This window comes from Equus przewalskii, chromosome 18 (assembly GCF_037783145.1).
Source record: "Equus przewalskii isolate Varuska chromosome 18, EquPr2, whole genome shotgun sequence".
Lineage (NCBI taxonomy): Eukaryota > Metazoa > Chordata > Mammalia > Perissodactyla > Equidae > Equus > Equus przewalskii.
Window position 1 is genome coordinate 16,861,796 of NC_091848.1, and position 26,712 is coordinate 16,888,507.

At 34.7% G+C, this 26,712-nt stretch overlaps 1 protein-coding gene across 10 annotated transcripts in view; it reads left to right on the top strand.

Annotated features, from left to right (window-relative positions):
• NAALADL2 (N-acetylated alpha-linked acidic dipeptidase like 2) overlaps window positions 1–26,712 on the top strand; it is a 1,266,186-nt gene that overhangs the window by 790,792 nt on the left and 448,682 nt on the right. For all 10 annotated transcript variants that reach the window (XM_070582377.1, XM_070582380.1, XM_070582376.1 and 7 more), the window contains one exon: window positions 10,666–10,816. In XM_070582377.1, coding sequence (XP_070438478.1) covers window positions 10,666–10,816 — 151 coding nt within the window. The remainder of the gene's footprint in view (window positions 1–10,665; window positions 10,817–26,712) is intronic.

The window sequence follows — 26,712 nt, forward strand, 5'->3', positions numbered from 1 at the left end:
TAGTGTAAAAATTTATATGCTGTATTTTTTCTTGCACCTTGCTTATTGTTCATTGTTTATTATACTTTTCTGTTTTTTTCATATTCTCTGATTTGATGAGTTCATCCAACTTTATTGCATGCACAGTCTTTTAATTCTCTTAAACATTTTTGAGATCTTCTAATAAAAACTATATTGTAGAATTCATGATGACAATAATACTGTTTTACATATGCCTGCTTCAAGGCATTACCATATATTATTTCATTCATCTTATTTATTTAACCTGTACAAGGAAAGTACTATTAGAGAAGTAGCTTTAGATAAAACCTGCCCGGTGCCAGAGTGATGTCTATGGATTCCTTGACAGATGGACATTTCTCCTGCATAAACTTCTTCAGGATTGAGAAGTATTGATGTTTATTTCTCCACTGGGCAATTCCAATTATTGCAATGTCTGTTCTAACAAAAAGTCCAGAGCTGTGTGTAGACACTGTCTAGGGCTATTCTAGAACCGTTGCTCCTTAATCCAACCTTATATCCAAAGAACACTCTTTCTGAAGATGAAGCCATTCCATTTTGAACCTTCTGGGCTTAGGCATATTAGGCCCACTGTGATCTCAAACTGAATCCTTACATAAAACAATTGGAACACGAAAGGAGGGGAACAAGGAATCATTTGCTATGCTCTTTCCCGAACAATATAGTCTTTATGTATATTCAGTTTATTTTCCATTTTTCCTATTAGTTTAAAACCAATGTGTCCATTTTCACTATCATAAGCTACATAACAATGAAAAAATGACAACACCTCACTAAGACACAGTTTTCTTAAGTTAAAAAAACAAAAACCAAGCACAAACAAGAAAAATAATAAGAGTAATCTTAAAACTCTCCTGAGATGGCTGTGACAGTTAAACAATATTAGTCAAGAATTTGGGAAAGTCTTTTTAAAAAATATAAAAATAAACAACAAAATAATAAAAATAAATAAAAGTATTAAAAAATAAATTATAATACAGAATAATAGTCTTTTTATATCTCTTTTAAAATTAAAAAACAAATTGGTCAAGTGTGTAATTTATGGTACATGCCTAGTAAACATACATATAGAAGTGGTAAATGATAAAAGTATATGGTACATTCTTGGACCCTTAAATATCTTGAAACAGATATATGAGGTATGTAATCAGCTGTGAACATTAGAAAATATAATAGAATTACAAAAGATTTGAAAGCATGTATTTCTTTAACAATGTAAGCATTTTTTTCTTTGTCTATGAGCAATTCAATTATTGTGTTTCTGAAATAAATTAAGAAACGCTTATTGAGTCTGATCAGCCCTTGTTTCCAGGGAATTGCAGTTCAATTTCATTTTTAATTAGAATTGAACGTTGTGGATTTCTTAGCACTGGTAAGCAAGATACAGCAATAAAGTATGTACTTAATTTGTATTAAGTTTCTGAAATTTAGTGTAGAGAGTGAGCAATATGTCTCGTTAATATTTAAACATCTCACAATGTTCTGTTGTAGAAGTTTCCATTTATAAAAGCGGCTGTTCTATAACAAATTACTTTCACTTTCAAATAAACCTGTTATCACAACATGAGAAAACTTATTCAATTAAAAGAGAAAACAAAGTAAAGCAATTATTTACTCCCATTCAATGTGCACAATAACTTATAAAGTTTCTAGAAATGCCTAGGAAAGGTAGATATGATGGCTTAAAAATCATATTTGCTGAAATATTATTGCTTGATAAAGTATAAGTGTATTCATATGGGGTGGACATTTTTATATAGGAAACCATTCTCTCTTGAGAGAAGAGAGAATCTTTTTCCATTGTGATGAACTCCAGTGGAAAGAAGCTATGAATCCTAAGATCAGTTATGCTAATATCTTTTTCCTCTTTCAGTTTTTCACACCTGTTTCTGTTTTGTGTCTTGTTTGTTCAATGGGACTCTCATGCTGTTAGCACACTGGAGCTAGTTGAGAGTTGTCCATTTAAAGGTATCTTTTTCTTCATTTCTATGCACTCAGGCATTAAACTCCATGTGGTCTCTGCTCAGCATCTTCTCCCTTAGAAGGGAGAGAAAGGAAGGGGGAAGTTTGCAGTGGAAGCTTCAGTCACCTGGGATACAGTCCATTGAAATAATGCTTTGAACTATACTCCTAGACATCTGTAATGAAAAATGTAGCAGGTTGATTTAACAGTTAATATACTGCTCAAAAGATAACTGAGTCAGAATAGACCTTTGTTACCTTATCTATTTAAAAAATATCTAAAATCTGAATGAATATGTACATATAGGTAAGTTTTTCTTCATCCAAAAGGAAATAGTGATTCTCAAGAAAATCAAAAGCCTTTCTGGGCCAGGGAAGTGAGAACTCTGACTGTGACCTCTGATGGGCTTGTATTGTAGAAAGACCTTGTCAATTTCTGCCTGACAGGATGGCAAAGACAACAAAAGGTGATCTATAAACCACATGGATAAGGGACTGGACTTCGACTCTTGTCTGGCAACTATAAATCTTTCTAATTAGTGACATTAGAAAGGATAATATGGAAATTATTTCTATTTGATTGAATTCTCTGCAAAGATGTATGCATCAGATTTGCTCCCTAATAAAAGAAGCTACAAATAATCCATGTCCCTGTATGCGTAATCCCTTTGTGTGCCCAGGAGTAAGAACATCTCTTAGCTGTTCACGTCTCGTGACTTATCCTATGCCTGGCTAAAATCTCAGGTTCTGTGTAATTAAATAAATTAATTTCAGGAGGGGTTGAGAAATTTTGTCTTGGTGAAGTAGATTGCTTTTTTTTATTAATGGAGAAAAATCAATAATAAGGTAACAAAGACTGTGTTTCCTTGATTGGTAAAGAAAACGTAATAGACATTACCCTAATTTTAAAAGACATAAGCTAATATTTTAAGTAATAGAATTATAAAAAGTTAAAAAGCCTAATGCAGTTTGGGAAAAAAATTTATAACTTGGGAATCTTAGGGTTTTTAATTCATAGTTCCTCCAATCTAACAAACAACATAAAGCAAACAGAGCTTGGTATTAAGTGAAAGACAATGGAAGAGTACCTTTAAGTTATACGAATATTTACTTTTGGAAATAAACCCATGAAATTTCATCATTTTTATGTCCAGAAACATTTTTTTCAGGATAACTAGGTTTTTATTTTTTCTTGTTTAATACCACTTTCTACCCCAGGCAAATGCAAAGAAGTTACATTCTCTCAGTTATCAACCTGGTTCTCCTTTTCTTAATCCTTATCATTACCACACAAAACAAAACAAAACAATAAAACTTCACACATTATGTAAGATTTTACGCTTCTACAAATCCTTCAGACATGTTACCTCCTTTGAATACGCCAGTCATTTTGTGTGAAGATGAGAAAATTGGATTGTATTGCTTTTCAGTGGCGTGCCCAACATCCCTCGCCTAATGGCCGGTCCAGTTCAAGACCTCTTACTCTTAGTGCAGTGCTTTTTCATCTGCCATGTTGCTTGCAAGCCAAGCTACAGAGAAACAATTTGATAAATTAAAATGTATTACTAACAGCTTAAAATATCATATAACACTTGCAAGTAGCGCAAGATTTGAAGTTTTTCTGTGGTGAAATTTTAAAAGTAATTTGATATATGCTTTTTAATCTTGATATGCATTTAATTCCTTCCTATATTCCCTCCATATGCACCCACCTTGGAGAAGAGTTATATGTAAAAATTTCAGTTAAACAAATGCACTGTCAAAACGTGCTTTATGTTTTTAATGTTCAAATGATGATTGATAATGCTGTACATTAAGAAAAATTGAACATCAAATATACATCTAGTCACCAAGGTTTGTTTTCTTTTATGTGCAAGAAAATTAGGAGCTCTGTTTAGCATTTCTGTTATAGAAGCAATTTTGTAGGCAGTAGAAATAGAAATATTGAATATTGATTCTTATGAATACATTGAAATATCAGAAAATTATTTATGTCAATAAACCCAAACAATAGCTAATTTCTAAGATGTCTTTAGAGGTATTTATTTATTATCCATAGTTTTCTCCCCATTCATTATGGCTTTAAATACGCTCTTAGTTAAGAATATTGGTAACATACATTTAAAATTTTAAAAATAGTGAATTTTCAAAGACTAAATGATTGTGAGGAGTTCTATACTTTTTCTATGATCTTGTTTATTGTACTAGAAAATTACATAATCCCAGATATGCAGGCACATGGGTGTGTGAGTTTGTGTTCTCTCTCTCCACTGACTGTCTCTTCCTCTTTCATATACTTACATGTATAAGCACTAAAAGCAGTAAGTTGGTAAATCAGAAGCTTATGTCTTCATGACAGCTTCTAAATATGTACAGTGTTAATACTCTTTTCAGTTCCTTTTGTACACGACTGTTTGGTTTAAAAGCAACAGCATGTCTACTGATGGAATGAGAAGCACATGCAGTTGGTAATATCAGCAATATATTTACTAATGACAATTGTATATTTTTTCCCTGATATTAATGTAAGTGATGAAATCGTTTTAAACAAATTGATAAAGACAAATACTCTTTAGTGCTTTCAATTCATGAGCCATCTTGACAGAGGAAGAGACCCCAGGCCACTGTATTTCCTATCCCAGTCTCAAATCCCTCTCCTCGAACATAAAAGGATTTACAATAATACTTTGGTGTCCCCACTCTATCATTGTGTTCTCAGTCTAGACCTGGAGGAACCAATCTATACCACATGGGTGGATCCACCATGGATGGGAAAGATGAGGAGTGGAAAAGTAAAATAAAGCCTTCTCCTCAATATTTTGAAGCTACAGTTGGAAAAATAACATCATATTTTTAAAGACTTTGGGTTTTTTTTTGAAGATTAGGCTACTTCCATGCAGCAAACATTGCAAAGATTGTCAAACCACTTAATATGAATTAAAAAAATGAAAGAAATTTGCAAAATCACACTAATCTTTTTTGTTATTTGGAAGCAATATGGTTTAATGGGAAAAACACAGGAAAATAAATTATAAGGACACATTTCTCTAGTCTGAAATCTGCTATTGACTACGTATTCTTGATCTAGTCATCCTTATGTCATGGTTACTTCATCTGTGAAATAATAATTCCACAGGCCACAATGAGATATTAGTTTAAAGTAGAATAAAGTTATACGTGAAGATGCTTATAAAATAGGAGGTCTTTCGTTCCTTCTTTCCTTTCTTCCTTCCCTCCTTCCTTCTTTCCCTCCCTCCTTCCTTCCTTCCTTAATTGTAATGATAAAAGTTGAGAATTCTGGGGCTGGCCCAGTGGCACAGCGGTTAAGTTTGCACATTCCGTTTTGGCTGCCCGGGGTTTGCCGGTTCGATCCTGGGTGCAGACAGGGCACTGCTTGGCACGCCATGCTGTGGTAGGCGTCCCATGTATAACGTGGAGGAGGATGGGCACGGATGTTAGTTCAGGGCCCAGTCTTCCTCGGAAAAAAGAGGAAGATTGGCAGCAGTTAGCTCAGGGCTAATCTTCCTCAAAAAAAAGAAAAAAGAAAAAAGTTGTGGATTCTTTTTAGAACTCCAATGGCAGGCTTAACTTTTCTGGATAACTTCAGATTTTTTATTTACAAAAGCAGAAGGTCATTGCTTCTTATTAATCTCACTGGAATTATTTAAATAACTTTGGATACATCAGGTAAAGCAGTTTGAAATCCAAGTAAAAATGTTCAGTGAAATCAAAAAAGAATGCTGTGATTATGCCTTGGATATACTCAGTCTGATTACAGTGAATATTCCTCACCATAATAGTCTTTTTTTTAAACTAACAAAGGAAGGTGAGTTTATTTCTGAAATACAACAAAGTAAACAGGCGTCTTACAAAAAAACCTTTTTAATGCTATCCTAAGAATACAATACAAAATTAGAGGGCCAAACAACAAATCTATTAATAGGGAAAACAGACTCAAGACGAAAGAATAACATAAAATTTGAGCCCTGAAGTCAAAACATCTGCTTATGAAATGATTGCATATTATGTGTCCAATATTTTTATTTTTCTCGCAGTCCAGAGCTATTTAATTCAAATGAATAAGAATGTACTATGAAATGTTAGATTCATGTTTTTTTAAAGTTTATTTTTATTTTCCTGTTTTGATAGCCATGAATCTTTAAAATCTACACATTCTGTTCTTTTAATACATATTAATCCCCACGACACTATTTTGGAAAAATCCAGATCTTTTTGGCAATCTAAATAAACAGGCGTATAATTCACACAGTATTGATTTCAGTGTCTTCTCAGAAAGCAGATCACGGCAAGAAGCATCTGATATGTTTTATAAATTCACCCTTTAGTCAGTCTATTTGTCTTTGTGAAGGATGGATGTAGAACGGGAAGAAAAGTTGTGCTTTAGTGGAAAGATCGTCAGACTTGAATTTGGAAAACTCTAGTTTGATCCCTGGCATTACCACTTATTAGCTCTGACCTTGGATCAAGCTCTTACCCTTCCTGAATAACACTTTCAGCAACTGTAAATGGGAATTGAAATGACTTATATTAAAATCTCTGAATAAAAATCAACAAATGACTTCTGAAACAGTAGCTGATCCACAGCAGATGTGAAATTAGTACTCGATGACTTGGATTACAGATGACTCCGCAGACCTAGATTCTAATCACAATTATTTTCCCAAATATTTGTATAAAGCTTGGCAGCTATTTATCTTATGTGGATATCTTAGTTTGCTAGGGCTGCCATTACAAAATACCACGGACTGGGTGGCTTAAACAGAAATTTATTTTCTCACAGATCTGGAGGCTGAAAATTTGAGATCAGGGTGTCAACAGGTTTGGTATCCCCTGAGGTGTCTCTTCTTGGCTTGCTGATTGACACCTTCTTCTTGTGTCCTCATATGCCTTTTCTCTGTAGACACGCGTCTCTGATAATCTCTCCCTCTTCTTATAAGGACACTAATTATATTGAGTTAGAGCCCATTCATATGACCTCATTTAACCTTTAAAGGCCTTATTTACAAATGCAGTCACATTCTGAGGTGTGCTGGAGGTTAGGACTTAAACATATGAATCTTAGGGAAACTCAATTCAGCCCATAACAGTTGACCTTAATTTTATCTGTAAAACTAAGATCTTCTTGTTATGTTATATTTGCTCTTGTTTTCCATATGAAGACTCAGAAAACTTTTCTAGCTATGGAGTCCAGAGGAATGGTTCTAGTGTTAGATCAATGTTTTGAAGAAGCTAAATGACAGAAAGACACAAGCCTTCCCCTTTGATTCTTGATGTCAGGTGGTACAGGGATCCCATGCATTGTTACCAGTGAAAATAAAAAGAGCGGGGCTGAAATTCAATGGAGTCAAAATGGTGAGGTGACAACTTAGGAACATCTGTGAGTGGGTTAAAGCCTACCTATGGAATTCAACTGCTTTTCTCTTGCTGGACACTATGAAGAAGTAAATTGTCTAAATGACAATCACAACAGCATCCTCCCTTTGGAATAAAACAGATGTTTTGGTTGAAAAGTAAGAATAGAAGTCAATAAGGAGAGAAGCTAAGTGGCGGGAATCAGGGCCGGGTCCTTTCTCTTTTGCTTTCTTTGGCTTTGGTTTTCTTTGAATATCTGAATACCATGCAGCCAACCAGTGCCCACATGCTGTTTGTCCAAGGTAATGGGAATGTAAATCTATATTGGACGATTTTCAGGTACCAGACTACTATTCCTGAGTGAGTAATTCCCAGGGAGCTTTGAGTTTTGTAAGATCTGTTCAATAAGGCTGCTGTATCCTGCCCATAGATTCATTTATTTCAGAGGTGATTGTTTGGCAACTGATAGAATCAAGCTTTATATACTATTCACAAAGAGAAATGTAGTAATATGGTTCACAGCAAGAAATATAGGATCAGCCATCTTGAAGTTGGCCAAAGACATTTTATCTACAAGACCTTGTCAACAATACAAATTTGTGTGTTTAAATCCCAGTGGGCCAATCTCCACATTCTTTATCTGTACTCTTAGGTAACAAAACAAAAATCAAAATGAAATAAACCTATTTTATGTATTTTTACAGAAGTATAAGGAGACAGCATAACATATTTAGTTGAATGTGTTGTTTTTTTTAAAATTTCAGAAACAATCTGGCTTAATACTTATTCTCACTTTTTAGCAGATATTTATAAGATGCCACAACAAAATGTATTGCATAAGTTTTTCAGCCGGTGGGTGTGAAGTGTAGAACTAATAACATTCATGTAATATACTTGTACCCATATACACTATGTTTTTCATTCATTTAATTGTTCATTCATTTGTTGATACATACACCAATTTATTCTTTAACTCAATAATAGAAAAATCATTTGGTGCTAGGCATATATTTAGAGACTGGGGATATAAAATGAAGCTATATGTTTTCTGTCTTCAAACAGGTCACACTCTAGTGCTGTTATAGTTACCCACGAAATCCTTTTTAATTCCTAGGGATAAAAAGTAAAATAAATTTCATTTTGGGGACTGGGGGCACTAAATGCTTCAAATGATGTCCTTTTTGTTGGTGGAGCCATGACATACCTTGAAGGGTGTTGACTGACTGTGTGTGGAGGCCAAAAACGTCTCAGGATGACTGTGGACTATTTCTTGGTTACTAATCTAGCGGCTGTCTCAGGCACCTCTGTCATGCTGAGATTTTAGCATTCGTGAAAAGTTGGGCAAGGATCGTGTTGGTTCAGCCGGCAGTGGTTCTTTGAGCCAAATAAAAGAGGGTGGGAGGCGTGTGAGTAGGAGGCTTGTTGAAGGATTTCTATTTTCATGGAAACATAATGTGATTTTTTTTTTTTTTTTTTTTTGAGAAGGAGGAATCCTTAACTATAGAGGTATTGGTAATTATCACTGACGGGCATTTTGAATAAGCATGCACAGTAAATTTAAGCAATATTTATCTTCTCTCCTAGAAATAAAATCCTAGTTGAAGTACTTATAGGGGTAGAAATATTCCCAATACAAGCAGAATGTTGATAGCTGCATTAAAATAGTATTCATTCAACCCTGCATCATTTATTGCAATTGTCACATTTATACAATATATTTTAGGGTGTAAACACTGTAAAATAGTTTTGAAAGATGCAATTATCACTTCACAGTGTACTATTAAATTAGACTTGAAAAGAAAGAAAGGAATAATTCAATTACTCAGAAGAGTTTTAATGTATAGATTCTAAGTATTTCAGTTTGCCTTATTTCGTCTCTAATAAAAGCTTAATGCAAAATTAAAAATATATGTTGTGAGAAACCACATCAAAACTATTTGAAAACTCTTTCTTAATCACAGAAATTGTGTTATTTTTGGAGAGAATATTCCTAATCAATAGTTTTAAAGCAAATTTTATGTGTGGTAATACATTTAAAAGTAGAATAAATATGTCTCCATAGACATTTTCTAAATCATAAGATTAGACTTCACGGGTTGTTCATTTAGAACAGAAAGGAGGTTTGAGGATAATGTTGTTCACTCCTTGCATTCTAGGAATGGTGAAACCAAGGTTTGAAAAGACTGAGTTGTCCCATAGCTATTTAGTGTCAGGGTTGGTACCAAAATCCAGTACCATCTCCCAGTCTAATGCCTTGTCACTTGTCTTGGTTATGAATTGATTTATTTGCAAGTAACAGAAGCACTCTCAAAGAAAGGAAGGAAAATCTCACCCAGTCCAAGTGAAAGGAGCACAGCTGGACATGGAGTCTATGCATGGTTATTCCCTCTCTTGCCTGCTCTCATCTATGTTTTCTCTGAATTCTTACTCCTTTTTATCACTCGTTTCCTTGGCACAGCTCGTAGTTTCTATGCCCTAAAAACTAGTTTGCACATGTGAGGGAATTGATTCTGAACGGAGAAGCCACTTGCTCATATGGCACTTTTTGTGAATTAGGAAATGTTGCATCTGCCCCACCATATTTATGTATGGTGTAATTACTAAGAACAGAGTGGAATCTTTATATTAAATGTGTCTCAAAGGAGGTAATCAGGGGCTACTTTCAAAATGTTTAAGGACAGAAACAGAGCAGAAACTAAGCATTCAGAAGGAGGCCACTTGGTTCTGATAGTCCATCAGTTGCTTTATCTGGGAGGTCTGGCCGGGACATCCAGGGGTATAGTGGGGGCCTTCAGGAGGGTCAGGACAGTGCCTATTTGCCAAACAATGTGAAAGCATTTCAACGTTTTAGCAATTGGTATGGCAGGCTCAGCCCTGGAGGAAATATATCAAAATGCTCCAGTGACTTCTACTCTAGGGAAGGACATAACAGTGGCTTGAACAGCTCTCCTTTTACAGCAGAACTTTGTTGGTGGTAGACCCTTATCTCATGAAAGTGGCAACTCCAGATCTTCTTGAACAACTGAAAAAAGAAAGAGGGAGAAATTCCATATGCAGGCAGCTGGAAATCAAATATAGACGTTGTAGGAATGCTGCTTGAGTATTGTTGACAAAGGCAAAACGGGAAAAGGCCAGTAGAATAACTCTGACTGGGCTTGAAAGTTGGAAAATCTGAAAAGTCTGCTTATTTTAAAAGAAAAAAACTCAGAAAAACAGAGACATTTTATCTTAGTCACATTCATGAAATGGCAGTATATGAACTTTTAATGCATATGATAATATTTTTAATAGTTTGTTCCCTTCTTTTAGCTTTCGTTATTGGAAAAGGCTGGATTTGGAGGTGTTCTTCTGTATATTGATCCTTGTGATTTACCAAAGACTACTAATCTTAGCTATGATACCTTCATGGTATCACTGAATCCAGGAGGAGACCCTTCTACGCCTGGTTATCCAAGTGTTGGTAAGTTTGTTGTTAATCTTTATTATTGTTATAAACATTACAAGGTGGCAGTTTATAAGTACGTGTACCAAAGTTAATCAAAGAATAGTAAAGTCGAAGAATTCTTACCACTCCTTATTTTAAAAGTGAATTTTTTTTTATAATTTAAAAGTGATTTTTTTATCTTAAAATTTTAGACTACCCATTTGTTGGAATAAAACATTTTAAAAAGTCTATAATATATTTTTGTCTCAATAAATAGCAGTATTGTGAACAGAGAGAAACCATATTTTATGTGTTATTATTGATTGATAAGATAAATTAACACCATGTGAGATGGGCTCTCCATGTAGGTGTAAAGCATGTACAAATACCTAGAAGCATGAAATGTCTGCTGCTTTGGGGGAGCTGTAATAACTTTAAGTCCAGAATCTAAGGGTTCACGTGGTCAAGTTAGGTGACTAAAATAGTGGGAAATGATGCTGGATAAGAAGAGAGTTAATATGATCAAATTGTCCGGCTCCCTAAAAGAAGGGATCTCATTGGTTTGGCCAGCCACTGGCAGAACAGAGATAGCCATTTTTGTGTCAGACATCTTTCTCTTTCCCAGTAAGCTGTGTTCATGATAGAGGGGCCCATGTGGCAGAGAGAAGACAACTACGATTTGGCAGGGGCTCACTGCATCATTGAATTTCTGTACAATGTGTCATTGACAAATATTCTGTTTACATAGATTTGGCTGAAGAAAAAGCTCTTTGGACCCTCTTCCAGGGTGATACTAACCATTAACCATGACACTTCAGTCAGTAATTAAACTACAAAACAATTCATGTAATTATCCATGTTTTCTGGCAATATTTTTCCTTGCTTTGTACAAAATATCACAAAAGACTTTACTAGTTATTTTACTCAAGTCCAGCTGTCCTTTATATACTAACTTTACGAATCAATTAAACTTTTCCAAGAAGGAATTAAATTGAGTCAAATATGAGTTATAACTTTTGAATTTTATTGGGTCTACTGTTTACTGCTTTGTCTTTTAAAGTACCCCTTTAATAACTGATGTAAGAATTTTCTCTGGTATCTCATTTATTTGTGCTTTGTGTAGTCCACTGTCTCATTATTATAATTTTGAAATTAAAATTAGTAGGTGTCCATCTACAATTCACCTCATCACCAAAATATCAGTCCAGCTCTCTCATTTGCAAATGCTCTGACTCGGATTGTAAGGCTTCAGCTTCAGGAGGTTGCATGTGGTAGTTAATTCTTTGTGGCAAATCAATGCTACTGAAAAGCAGGTACTGTATGAACACTCTGCTTAAGTTGGTAAGTTGCCCAGTTGGCAACATCTACTCTTAAGTTTTTTTGGCTCAGGTCATTTCATAAATGTAGAATTCAGTCATACCTAGCAAAATGTTAACCAGAGTCTTGAGCAGTTTCAGAATGCTGTTTTGTCTTTTCTTTTTTTATTTTGGAATAATTTCAACACACACAAAAATTGCAAATATATAGAGAATCTGTATACCTTTATGTCAGAATCTTTTAATATCAACATCTTACATAACATAGTATAATTATCAAAGCCATAAAATTAACATTGATACAATGCCATGAATTAGTTACAGACTTTATTCAAATTTCCCCAATTTTCTACTTTTTTTTTCTTGGTCCAGCATCAAAAACAGAGTTCCATACTGCATTTAGTTGCCTTGTCTCCTTAATCCTGTCTAATATAGAAGAATTCCTCAGTGTTTCTTTTATTGTTTTGACTTTTTTTTTTTTGAGGAAGATTAGCCCTGAGCTAACTACTGCCAGTCCTCCTCTTTTTTGCTGAGGAAGCCTGGCCCTGAGCTAACATCCGTGCCCATCTTCCTCTACTTTATATGTGGGATGCCTACCACAGCATGGCGTGTCATGTGGTGCCATGTTTGCACCCAGGATCCGAACCAGCGAATCGTGGGCCGCTGAGAAGCGGAACATGAGAACTTAACAGCTGTGCCACTGGGCTGGCCCAGCTTTGACATTTAAAAATTACTGAAAGTTTATTTTGTAGGATGTTCCTCAATTGAGCTCATCCAATATTTTCTCATGATTACATTTTTGGCAGGAATACTGCAGAAGAGCTGTTGTATCCTTCTCAGTGCATTATATGAGGGGTACATATTGTAGATACGTCTCATTTCTCATGGTGCTATCTTTGATCCCTTGGTTATGGTTGTGTCTGTCAGTTTTCTCCACTATAAAGGTACTGATTTTTTCCTTTGCAATTAATGAATATCTTGTAGAGATATACTATGAGACTATATAAACATCCTCCTTCTTATCATACTTTTCCCCATATATTTTAGCATCCATCAATGATTCTTGTCTCTTACAATTATTGCTGTGGTATTTGCCAAATGATGATGTTTTTCATTTACATCATTCCTTTAGAAGACTTTTTAAAGAAGCATTTTTATGATATTGATACTGAGCCTCTTAACCTCAGGTTCATGCCACATGTGCAATAAGCCAATCACTAAGACATCAGTGCTTGGAGATGGAGAAAATTTTATTCAAACTGGCAAAAATAAGGAGGCAGGAGGCTAGGTTCTCTCAAATCCACCTTAACAAAAGAAGAGAGTAGGGGATTTTACAGAGTTAAGGGGCTTGGGAAGAGGAGTTTCAGAGAAACAAAGGGGAAATCTGTGTTCTTTTCACTCCAGATATGCCCTTGGGCAATCTGTCTTCTGGGCATCAATGGCAGCTGGGGGCTGGTCATCTAGTGATCCTAACTTCCTTGAAGGCATTCATTTTCTTCTGCAAAACCAACTTGTAAATATTTGTGACCCTTGAGTCACCCTTCAGGTTAAACAAAAAAAACAGCAAATTAACAAGATTAACTTCTTTTCATCTGTATCTGTGTTGGGAAAAAGGTAGAAGGTTGATCATGTTCTTATTGAATATTTAAAGTAACCCTCAGGTACTAAGCTTTAATATGAATAATCGTACTTGCTGCCTACATTCTCAAACAAAGATGAAATGACTAACCATTTTGGGCAAAAATTTGTCAGACTTCTTAGATTCAATGACAAAATACCAGTGCAGTAAGTGGCATTATTTACTATATTACTCATGTACTTATCGAGGACTTATATGAAAAATTCCTTTAAAATATAATGCTGGAGTGGGGCATAGGGAGAGGATCTTTTTTTACGTATGAATCTCTATACAATACACAGAAAAGGAAAAGCTACAACCCATTGTATTTCTTTTTTTGCCCTGGTTGATAAGAAGCTCGGATTAACTACAGTGATTTATACCCCTGGTCTCTGATTCATTTATCCCTCTTTCCTAAAATTATCTCAAAATCTCTGTGTCTTATGGTTTCATTTACATTTTTTTTTATAAATAATGCAGCCCTCCTCGATTTTTGAGGGGAGAGAGAGCAGGAGAAGGCAGGTTGTGAATTGGAAATAAAAACTACAAATAATAATTTATTTATAGTGAACAACAATATCTTACTTAATGCCCTAAAATACTGTCAGTTAAATGATTATTAGAGGAATTAATATAAAACTGCCTCTTTTAGGAACTCCGTTTCATTAACTAATCTATGAATGATTAAGTTCTTAGGAAGTAGCTTAGAATAACAAAAATCAAAGAAGGTGTTTTTTAGTATATATATATTTTTTTGCTGAAGAAAATTTGCCCTGAGCTAACATCTATTGCCAACCTTCCCCTTTGTGCTTGAGGAAGATTCACCCTGAGCTAACATCTATGCCAGTCTTCCTCTATTGTATATGTGGGTCACTGCCAGAAGATGGCCATAAATGAGTGGTGTAGGTACACGGCCCAGACCCAAACCTGAGTGACCAAAGTGGAGCATGCTGAACTTAATCACTAGACCTTGGGCCAGCCCCAATTTTTTTTTTTTTAATATATACAAAATAAAAGAATAGCATAATGAACCCTCCGTATGCCTAAACCAGTTTAATCAACTAGTTACATTCTGCCAGTTTTTGGTCTGTACATCCCCTCACAGTCCACAGCACTGCTTATTTTCTTTTTAATTTTTTTTGTCTTTTGAGGAAGATTAGATCTGAGCTATCATCCACCCCCAATCCTCTTCTTTTTGCTGAGGAAGATTGGCCCTCAGCTAACATCCGTGCCCATCTTTCTCTACTTTACGTGTGGGATGCCTGCCACAGCATGGCTTGATAAGTGGTACGTAGGTCTCTGCTGGGGAACCACACTGGCAAACTCCAGGCCGCTGAAACAGAGTGTGCGAACTTAACTGCTATGCCACTAGGCCAGCCCAGCACCACTTATTTTTCCAGACAAAATTTACGTAAATTGAAATGCACAAATCTTAACTGACAAAAAGTTACACCCATGTAATCTCCATGCCCATTTAGCTATAAAACATTTCCATCACCTCCACAATTTCTCTGAGTTGGTTCAGTCATTCCCCATCACCAGCTCTAGCTAACCACCAGTCTCACTTTTTTCACAGTACAATATTGTAGAACTTCATAAAAATGGAAATGTGAAGTATTTATTCTATTGTTTGCAGGTTCTTTTGCTCAGAATAATGTCTATGATATTTTTTCAAGGTTGCAGGTATCAGTAGTTTGTTCCCTTTTATTGTTCGGAAGTATACCACAATTTTTGTATTGATTCAAGTAGGTGTTTTTTAAAACAAGAATGTCAATGCACTCTTTCACAGTACATGATCCAAATGGATTGTCCAAATAAGGCACAGGAACTTTCTATAAGGTAGTTCTGCTGTGTAAGTCTCATTGCATATCCAAATACTAGTTCTTGATTATTATAGAATCAGAGAAAATAGTAAAAAAAATTTAAATAATATTTGCCCCTACAACATAGAAAATAATTTTTTATCATTCTTTTAACAAGAACAAGCCTTTAGATTCATTTAGCTTGTTAATTAAGCAAAGGAAGGATTATACTAAGATATATCTCACAGGATTGTCAGTGAGGAGATGCACAGTGATGAGCTCCACCTCAGACTTCAATAGGAACTCTGAGGGGAGGGGCCCAACTATCTGTGGTCAAATAAATGTTCCAGGTGATTCTGATACAACTCAATTTTGAGAACCACTGAGCTAGAGAAGCTTTACTATTCATCTACCACATCTTATTTGGACCACCAGGGCTACTGACCTAAACTTTGTGACCTCATGGTACTGTGCTTTTAGCATCTTATAGTGCTGCCTTTCATATTTGCTGCCTCCACATCCATCAGGGCTGAGGAACATATGTGTTCTGGATCCTCAACCCAATTTTTGTACTCAATAGGCTTTCAGTGAATATTTATTCACTGAATAACTTGTTCTCTTAACATGACTGCTTGTCTGACCATTCTGATCCTGGGCTATACCCTGATTTTAATTAACCTAATTAAAACTTCTTTAAGAAAATTGTATAAACACTTACTCACATAGTGCTTCTTAAATGCTTCTGTCAACTCTGTCTCATCTCTTCTACCACTCAAAATAGCAGAAATTCCACTGATTCAAGAAGTTTTAAAATGTAATTTAAGATATTAGGATATCAGATGTCTAATCTATTCTCTTAACTCCTTTGATAGTTTATCAAATATCAAAGATGAAATATTCAAAATATTAGACTCTATTGTAACTGCTTCCACCAACTTGCTACAAGTGTTTTAACTACATTAAACTATGGTCCAAGCAAACTTCATTCCCTAGATAATTTAGATAATTATGCACCACTTATCAAGCCATGCTGTGGCAGGCGTCCCACACATAAAGTAGAGGAAGATAGGCATGGATGTTAGCTCAGGGCCAATCTTCCTCAGCAAAAAGAAGAGGATTGGGGGTGGATGATTAGATAATTAGATTGGGGGTAGATAATTAGATAATTTAGGGTTCATATAGCACAATTCTGTTCTCCGCCTTGAAGCACAAGAAACTTGATCACATCGGCAAGGGACTCAGGTAAGTGGGGTATAAGAACTGACATTTACAGTAACTGGTCAAAATGATGACACCAGTGATCAGTTACAATCAAAGATGTAATTGGCTTAAAATCGTTAGTTGGTTACATAGCGTAAGGCTCAAAACAAAGAGGGAATCAAAAAAGCTATAAGGTGAGCATAAAAATAGGGAAGTGAGGGGCCAGCGTGGTGGTGCGGTGGTTAAGTTCACACATTCTGCTTCGGTGGCCCAGGGTTGCTGGTTCACATCCCAGGTGTGGACCTACGTGATGCTTGTCAAGCCATGCTGTGGAGGGTGTCCCACATATAAAGTAGAGGAAGATGGGCATGGATGTTACCTCAGGGCTAATCTTCTTGAAAAAAAACAAAAAAGGGAAGTGAGAAATGGATATTTTTAAAGAGTATTTCATTTCGTCCATGTTGAAATGTGGAAAAGAAAATCCCACCCCAATTTCTAAGCATCAAGTTTGTCTGACATCTGAAAATCTAGAAATAGTATTAGGATTTAGAAATCCTTTTTATTTCCATATACCTTCTTTAATAATTTATCTTCTGAAATCTCTGTACGCTACAGAGTTGATCTTAATTTTAGTACCATCTCCTGGCTAATCTATGGACTACGAATTAATTGAAACCCGAGATATTTCTTTTCTCTTGACGTAGAGTTAATTCTCCTTATACCCTGTTACCTGACATCCATCCTGATTTAAAGCTTTGTGTCTATGTTCCTCTCTATTGGTTGTAATCCTGTTGCTTTTTTTCTATGTTTTAAATTCTGGAGAAGAAACTCCTTTCAGTGGTTTTACTCTATTCAATTGTCTCAAACGACACAGTTTATTTAATATTCCCGGTGTTACAATTCAGTGGATCTGTGTTTACCTACTGTCTGTTCAGCATCACCTCTGCCAACCAAAACCATTCAAAGAACAAAGAATATCACTGTAATTTGTGACAAGTCTTCACCAGGTGTCCTTGGTCCAGTTACCTGGACAAATGTTGAAAGACTGACTTGAGTTGGCACTAAATCAACTGAGACAATGTTGAACTGTTCCCCGACTAGAAGAGCAGAAAATATAAATATGTGCCTAGTTGTCAAAGCAAAGTGTTAGATATTCACAGCATGAAATGCCTTGTCACTTGTTCGGGAAAAAATAAAAAGTGTCTGTGTTCTTACTATTTTACTGTAAATGGTGGTTCTTGTATGTGTCCTGAAGGCTCCCTATTTACATGAAATATTGTTCAACTTGATTCTTAGAACCAAATAGTGGCTCATTGGTAAGCCGTGTGAATTTCTTCAGAAAGTTTAATTTCCAACATATTGAAAAGGTAGATCATGTAAATTCAAACTGTTCCTTTCAAAAATCTAAATTTTGTTTTTAAAAATAGTTTTGATAACATAAGTTTTCTTGGTCCCAAACAGGGAACTTTCCAATTGATTTTTGAAATGTCTAAGATTATAACCTTCAGAGAACATTTTGGAGTGGTTATTATTCACAGAAAATCAGTGTGCCATATAGTACATTAGTCACTCAGAATGTTCTTTACTTAATATTTATTGTGCTAGGAGCTCTCTATTTTAAATAAATACTCTATCAATAGAGGCAATCAGTTTTTTTTGTTTATGAATCAAAGTTTTCACAAAAATCTATGGTGATTCTAAAAGGATGATAAAATCCACTGCTTTAAGAAAAACAATTTATCAGTAAATTTCCATCACAATGAATATAAGAAGTGAATTGAAACAACAGTAGAATTAGTATTACATTTTTATAGCACTTCTTAATCCTTATCTTGTTAGATCTTTCAACTGGACAGCTTTTACTAGCCCCACTTCTAGATAAGTAAGCTGATCCTTAGAGAAACTGAGGCTTAATCAAAGTGACTTGACTAACATGACTAGCTTCAAATCCAAGGTTGTCTCAGTACTAACCTCATGGAGATTTCACTAGTATTATTTTGCATCCACTGTGCAACTTAGGCTAATTGGATTTATAAAGATAAGAATTACAATTTCGTGTGGTATCAGACAAATGATTCAAATTTAATGCTGAACAAAGTTTAGCTTTAGTTTTGTTTGTTTTTCCCCTACATTCAACATACGCTTGAAAGTGTCAACCTACAAAAACAGAAACCAGTTTAAGAGGCACAGATTCAGTTAGAAACTTAAATGGCGTCCCATTATGGAATAAAAGTCAGGGGCTTTTAAAGGCAAAGAAGAGAGGTTATATTACAAAGAATTTTAATTGGAGTTTGGAGGCAGAAGCTAGTCTTGGCGAAATATTGATTAACTATTGACTACATCTTCAGAAAGTCCACAATCCTCAGTCTTTGTGACCAGGATGTCCATTCTCCTGCTGACTTCTCAAACAATTGCTTATAAAGCAATTGCCATTTTGGCCCAGTCCAAGGTTCAAGATAGCAAAGCACTTTCTCTGGAAAGACGGCTCCCACTCCATTTTAAAATCATTTCACAAGTCAATTTTGACAAGGGTAATGTGGAAGGTGAAATATAACATATAGTGATAAAATTATAAAGCTTGCCTACAGGTTTAGACTGTATCAATATGACCTCAGAACAAATTTAGACTGAATCGTCTGCAATTGCAATGCTCTTCCACAGTACAGTTTTGTACTCTTAGCTACAAAAATGGAAATTGTGTATTATAAAATAAATTGAACAATTAGTGAACTAACCAAAGAATGTGAGGAAATTCAACAACAACAAAAGACTCTGAATTTTATTTTTTCAGCCGTAAAATTATTTTAGTGGAATATATTCAAAACCTGTCATTTCCCTAATGTTATTAACCTTTTTATTTAATAGCTTTGTGGATGTGTGTGTGTGTGTGTGTGTGTGTGTGTGTGAGGAAGTTTGGCCCTGAGCTAACATCTGTGTCAATCTTCCTCTATTTTGTATGTGGGACACCTCCACAGCATGGCTTGATGAGCAGTGTGTAGATTCACACCTAGGATCTGAACCTATGAGCCCCAGGCCACAGAGGAAGAGCACATGAACTTAACCACTATGCCATGGGGCTGGCCCTATTTAATAGTTTTAAACTGTGTAAAATATGGTCATCAGTTTATCTTTCTCAAAGATTCAAATTGTTGTAACAATCATGAGTACAATCCCCCCTTTCAAGGAACTAGGCAGTAGCTGAGCAGAAATGTCAGCTGAAATAGCATAAAAGAACAGGAATAAGCCTAAGAAATAATAAATCATGGTGATCAACACAATTAATTTCACTTTTCCCAGCCACGTTTCATGCTTTCTTATGTGTTATGGTCAGAACCTATAAACTACAATGTTAGGAGATTTTGCTGTTGACAAACTAAAGCTTTCTTAGAGAAAATATCAATAATAGAACTAATGTCAGATATGAACTTATAAAAGTCAGTATAGTCTGTTTTTACATTCACTACCAAATGATAAAGGCAACATAGAAATAGTAGCAATCTCTTTTTCTATGAGCACTCTTTGTTATGAAAAATGAATTTTCAATATATAGCAAATTATAGTGCTGAAGTACAGACAGCATTCTCAAAGTCTTATATATTGCCTCAGTATTTTAAGAAGTTGATTTCTAAATCAACAATCATAAATAGTCAACTCAAAAATATCCTTTATTGATGTCTTTCAGAAAGTAGGACATGATTTTCCAAATGTTAAACTTTTGTTTTCTAGTTAGTGGCAATGGATAATCTATATTATGCCAAACCAATCTGAAAATTAGTACTTAGTTATATAGTGGCTACAGAAAAATTTTCTATATCCATGTTAAATGTGATGCTCTATTCATCACTTAATTCTCCCCAAATAGGTCAAGGTAGTTAAGGTTCTCATGAACTCCTTTTTATCTTTTTTCCCCAGCGTTGTTGAGGTGTAATTGACAAATAAAATTGTGATATATTTAAAGTGTACAATGTGATGATTTGATATATGTATAAATTGTGAAGAATTCCCACCACTGAGTTAATTAGTACATCAATCACCTCACATATTTATCTTTTGTTATTTGGTAAGAACACTTAAGTTCTACTCTCACGGCAAATTTCAATTATATAATACAGTATTATCAACTGTAGTCCCCATGTTATACATGAGATCCTTAGACCTTATTCTTCTTATAAATGAAAGTTTGTACCCCTTTGCCAGCCTTTCCCTGTTTCGGCCACACCCTAGCCCCTGCCAACTACTATTCTCCTCTGTTTCTATGAGAGTGACTTTTTTTTTCTAGATTCCACGTATGTGATACTATGCATTATTTGTCTGTCTCTGTCTGTCTTATTTCACTTAGCATAATGACTTTTGGTTCATCCATGCCATTGCAAGTGGCAGGATTTCCTTTAATTTTTAAGGCTGAATAATAGCCATTGTATATGTATACCACATTTTCTTTATCCATTCATCTGTCCACTGACAGGTAGGTGGTTTTTATACTTTGGCTGTTTTGAATAATGTTGCAAGGAACATTGCAGTAAAGATGTCTTCTTGAAATAATGATTTTGTTGCTTTTTAATATGTATATAGAAGTGGGATTGCTGGATCATATGGTAGTTCTAGTTTTAATTTTTTGAGGAACCGCCATACTGTTTCCTATAGAGGCTGCATCAAATTACATTCCCACCAACAGTGTCCAAGGGTTCTCTTTTCTCTACATCTTCACCTGCATTTCTATTGCCTAACTTTTTGATAATAGACACTCTAACAGGAGTAAAGTGATATCTCATTGTGGTTTTGATATGAATTTCCCTGATGATTAGTGATAAATATCTTTTCACGTACCTCTTGGCCATCTCTATGTTGTCTTGTGAAAAACACCTACTTAGGTCCTTTGCCCCTTTTTCACTTGGGTTATTTGGTTTTTTGCTATTGAATTGTGTGAGTTCCTTGTATATTTTAGATATTAACCCCTTATCTGACATGTGATTTGAAAATATTTTTTCCCATTCCGTGTCTTGCCTTTTCATTTTGTTGATTGTTCCTTTTGCTGTGCAGAAGTGTTTTAATTTGATATAGTCTCATTTGTTTATTTTTGCTTTTGTTGGCTTTGCTCTTGGTGTCAAATCAAAAAAATCATTGCCGAGACCAATGTAAAGGGCTTTCTCCCTAAGTTTTCTTCTGGTAGTTGTATGGTTTTATGTCTTATGTTCAGGTCTTTAATCCATTTTGAGTTAATTTTTGTGGGTGGTATAAGTCCAGTTTCATTCTTTTGTATGTGGCTGTCCCGTCCTCCCAACACCATTTACTGAAGAAACTATGCTTTCTCCATTGTTATTCTTGGCTCCTTTATTCTAAATTAACTGGCCATATATGTGTGGGTTTATTTCTGGGCTCTCTATTCTGTTCCATTGATCTAGGGGTCTGTTTTTATGTCAACACCATACTGTTTTGATTACTATAGTTTTGTAATATAGTTTAATATCAGGAAGTATGATGCCCCCAGCTTTTCTTCTTTCTCAAGACTGCTTTGGTTATTTGGGGTTATTTTTGGTTCCATATGAGTTTTAGGATTTTTTGTTCTATTTCTGTGAAAAATGCTGTTAGAATTTTTATAGGGATTATATTGAATCTGTAGATTGCTTTGGGTATTATGGATATTTTAACAATATTTTTTCTTCTAATCCAAGGACATAGGATATCTTTCCATTTATTTTGTCTTTTTCTGTTTTGATTTTCATCAATGTCTTTTGTTTTAATTTTCTCTTTCCAATAGCCCATTGTTAGTATATAGGAACACCACTGATATTTGCATATTCGTTTTCTATCCTACAACTTTACTGAATTAGTTTATTAATTTTAACTGTTTTTTTTGTTCAGTACTTAGGGTTGTCTATATATAAATATATATATAAGATCATATCCTTTGCAACAGAGACACTTTTACTTCCTACTTTCTGATTTACATATCTTTTATTTATCTTTCTTGCCTAATTGTTGTGGCCAGGACTTCCAGTGCTATGTTGAATAGAACTGGAGAGAGTGAGCATCCTTGTCTTGCTTTGATCTTACAGCAAAAGCTTTCATTCAGCTTTTCACCATTGAGTATGGTGTTAGCTATGGGCTTCTCATATCTGGCCTTTATTATGTTGAGGTATTTTTCTTCTGTACCCAATTTGTTGAGAGTTTTTATCATGAAAGGACGTTGAATTTTGTCAAATGCCTTTCCTTTCTCTATTAAGATAGGTCACATGATTTATATCCTTAATTCTGTTAATGTGGTGTGTCACAGTGATTGATATGTGGACATTGAACCATCCTTTCATCCCAGGAATAAATCCCACTTGATCATGATGTAAGATGCTTTTACCGTACTACTGAATTCAGTTTGGTACTATTTTGTTAAGGACTTTTGCATTCCTGTTCATTGGGCATTTTGGCCTGTGATTTTCTTTTGTTGTTGTGTCCTTGTCCGGCTTTGGTATCAGGATAATACTGACCTCATAAAAGGAGTTAAGAAATTCCCTCCTCTTCTATTTTTTGGAAGAATTTGAGAAGGGTTGGTATTAATTCTTTACATTTTGATAGAATTTACCAGTGAAGCTATCTGGTCCTGGACTTTTTTCTTTGTCACAAGGTTTTTGATTACTGAGTGAATCTCCTTACCAATAATTTGTCAGTTCAGATTTTCTCTTTCTTCATGATTTAGTCCTGGTAGATTGTATGTTCTAGGAATTATCCATTGCTTCTAGATTGTTCAATTTGTTGGTATATAATTGTTCATAGTAGTCTCTTTTTTTTTCTTTTTATTGAGTTCATAGTGGTTTACATTGATGTGAGATTTCAGTTGTACATTATTTCTTGTCTGTCACCACACAATTGCTCCCCTTAACCCCCTGTGCCCACCCTCAACCCTGCTTCCCCTGGTAACCACTGAACTGTTTTCTTTGTCTATGTGCTTGTTTGTATTCCACACATGAGTGAAATCATCTGGTGTTTGTTTTTCTCAGTCTGGCTTATTTCACTTAGCATAATTCCCTCTAGGTCCTTCCATGCTATTGCAAATTGGATGAATTTGTCTTTTTTATGGCTGAGTAGTATTCCATTGTGTGTGTGTGTGTGTGTGTGTGTGTGTGTGTGTATACATATATATATATATATATATATATATATATATATATATATATACCACATCTTGTTCATCCAATCATCAGTTGATGGGCGTTTGGATTGTTTCCATGTCTTGGTTGTTGTGAATAGTGCTGCGATGAACATAGGAGTGCATATGATACTTTGGATTGTTGATTTCAAGATGTTTGGGTGGATACCCAGTAGTGGGATAGCTAAGTTGTATGGTAGTTCTGTTTTTAGTTCTTTGAGGAATCTCCATACTGTTTTCCCTAGTGGCTGCACCAGTTTGCATTCCCACTAGCAGTGTATGAGGGTTCCCTTTTCTCCACACCCACTCCAAGATTTGTTATTTTTAGGCTTAGTGATTATAGCCATTTTAACAAGTGTAAGGTGGTATCTTAGTGTAGTTTTGATTTGCATTTCCCTGATGATTAGTGATGTTGAACATCTTTTCATGTGTTTATTGGCCATCTGTATATCTTCTTTGGAAAAATGTGTGTTCATATGCTCTGCCCATTTTTTGGTTGGGTTGTTTATTTTTTTATTGTTCAGTTGTGTGAGTTCCTTATGTATTATGGAGATTAACCGTTTGTCAGATATATGATTTACAAATATTTTCTCCCAATTGGTGGGTTGTCTCTTTGTTTTGATTCTAGTATCTTTTGCTTTTCAGAAGCTCTTTGTCTGATGAACTCCCACTTGTTTATTTTTTCTTTTGTTTCCCTTGTCTGAGAAGACATGGTATTCGAAAAGATCCTTTTTAGTTCGATGTCGTAGTAGTCTCTTGGTCCCTCCAGCAATCTCTTTTTGATCCCCTAAATTAGTAGTAGCCAATAATATATATTGAATTTAATTAACAATCATTTGTTTCCTAAATATTTTTTCAATAATTCTCTTACAATTATATTATACGCCTATAAAAATGCTAAGATGTGTTATAATCTGTGCTGATCATCCATATGAAAACTTCCTGCTTGTCAGATTTATATATTGCATTTGACTTTTGTGTATTTTTCTCTCTCTTTTGCAAAACCTATTAAAGACATATATTCTTTCTTTATAGCTTCAATTCAAATTTATTATAAAGTAAATCTAAACTTCAGATGGAAAAATAGCTAAATAAATCAAGATATGAAACTACCTATTTATCAGTCTTCATACATAAATAGCGAAGTACAATAACTATGAGGTATGAGATCTTGTTACATAAATAACATACTTTGTAGAGAGAAACTATGGAGATATTAGAAGAATACAAATGTGATCTTGCTGAATTTCCAAAAAGCAGCGATGGAAATAAGTATCAATTTATTTTCTTAGTTAATTTTGTTATTTTTAAATTTCAATATAATTTAAGGTTAAAGACAAGTTGCAAGAATAGTACAAGGAACTTCTCTTCTTTGTGCGTGTATATATAAATATATGTATATATACATAAACACAGGTATAAATACAAATGCGTATATTCAGTTCTTGTCTTTGAACCAAGGATATGTAGTAAAAATACTGTGATCAAAATTTACTTGGGTTGGTTCTTTATTTCCACCTCTTTAGTGTAGTTGTTATTTATTGAAAAATATTTAAGTTCATTTGTTTCTATTTATGTTTCATTTTAATTGTTTTTTTCCTGTTCTTATTGATTTATTTTAGTATAAAATATAACGTGGTTCCCAAAATCAAAATTATACTAAAATGGATACTCAAAGAAGTAACTATTTTCCCCTCTCAATTCTCCCATGCCAGTTCACTCATTCCACATTCCATATTTGTCTTTTCTGTGTTTATTTTCATAGAAAATAAGCAGATACATGTATATTTCCTTATTTCCCCTTCAATTTTACGTAAAATGTAGCATACTATAAATACTCATTTATACTTAAAGGTTTTTTTTCCTTCATTTAGCAGTTATTCTAAAAATCTCCCATGTTAGTTCTTAGAGAGTGCTGATGGTTGGGTTCTCCAGAAGCAGGTACTAAGAGAGAGTTTAGTTGGCAGGATTTTTATTAGAGAGCAACACCTGTGGGAAAGAGGGAGCACTAACAGGATTGGGCAGAGGGAATTGTGGAACTGCAAAACAGTCCAACCGCCATGAATATTTACTCTATCAGAATTGTCCATTAGTGGACCAAATGGCCAGGCCTTTATGCCTCTTCCAAAATCAGTCTTTGGATGTGTACCTCCCCAAGAAGGGTGGCAGATTGGCTGAAGTGATTCTCTGTGTCTAAGGCAAACCCTGAAAGCTTAACAGCTGGTGATTGTCTGCTGATAACACTCACAACAGCAGGGGTAACAAGTTCTCTCTTGACAGAATGGAACATCACAATGGAACGTCTGGACAGGGCATCACTATGTCTACCACAGAAATTTGGCTTTAACTCCATTCTTCGTCAGAAGTTAGAAGGGCTAGAGTTTCACTGTATATGCCACTAGCCATATATGGCTATATAATTTTAAAATAACTAAAACTAAATAAAATTAAAAATTCAGTCAACTGGCCACATTTCACGTGCTCAATAGCTGCATGTGGCTATTATAGAGCATTTCCGTCATTAAGGAAAGTTCTATTGACTGAGTGCTACAGAGTAAATGTCTAAAATAACGTAATTTTATGCAAAATTTGGTCATTATATACTGTTTTAGATAATCCATAAGACTCTTTCTATATATAATCTTGGAGAATCAAAGATTGACTTTTTTACCATTTGAATTATTTAAAATCTATCTACAAGGCAGGCTCTAAGAACCACATGTTGAGTATGCTTCATGAATTCTTCTGCAGTTTAGTCTTGAACCAAAACATAGTTGAATACTCCTACAGTAAATGTTTTCCATTTCCAGTATTCTCTGAAGAGTTTTTGAATTTTAGGTATGCAAAAATAAATC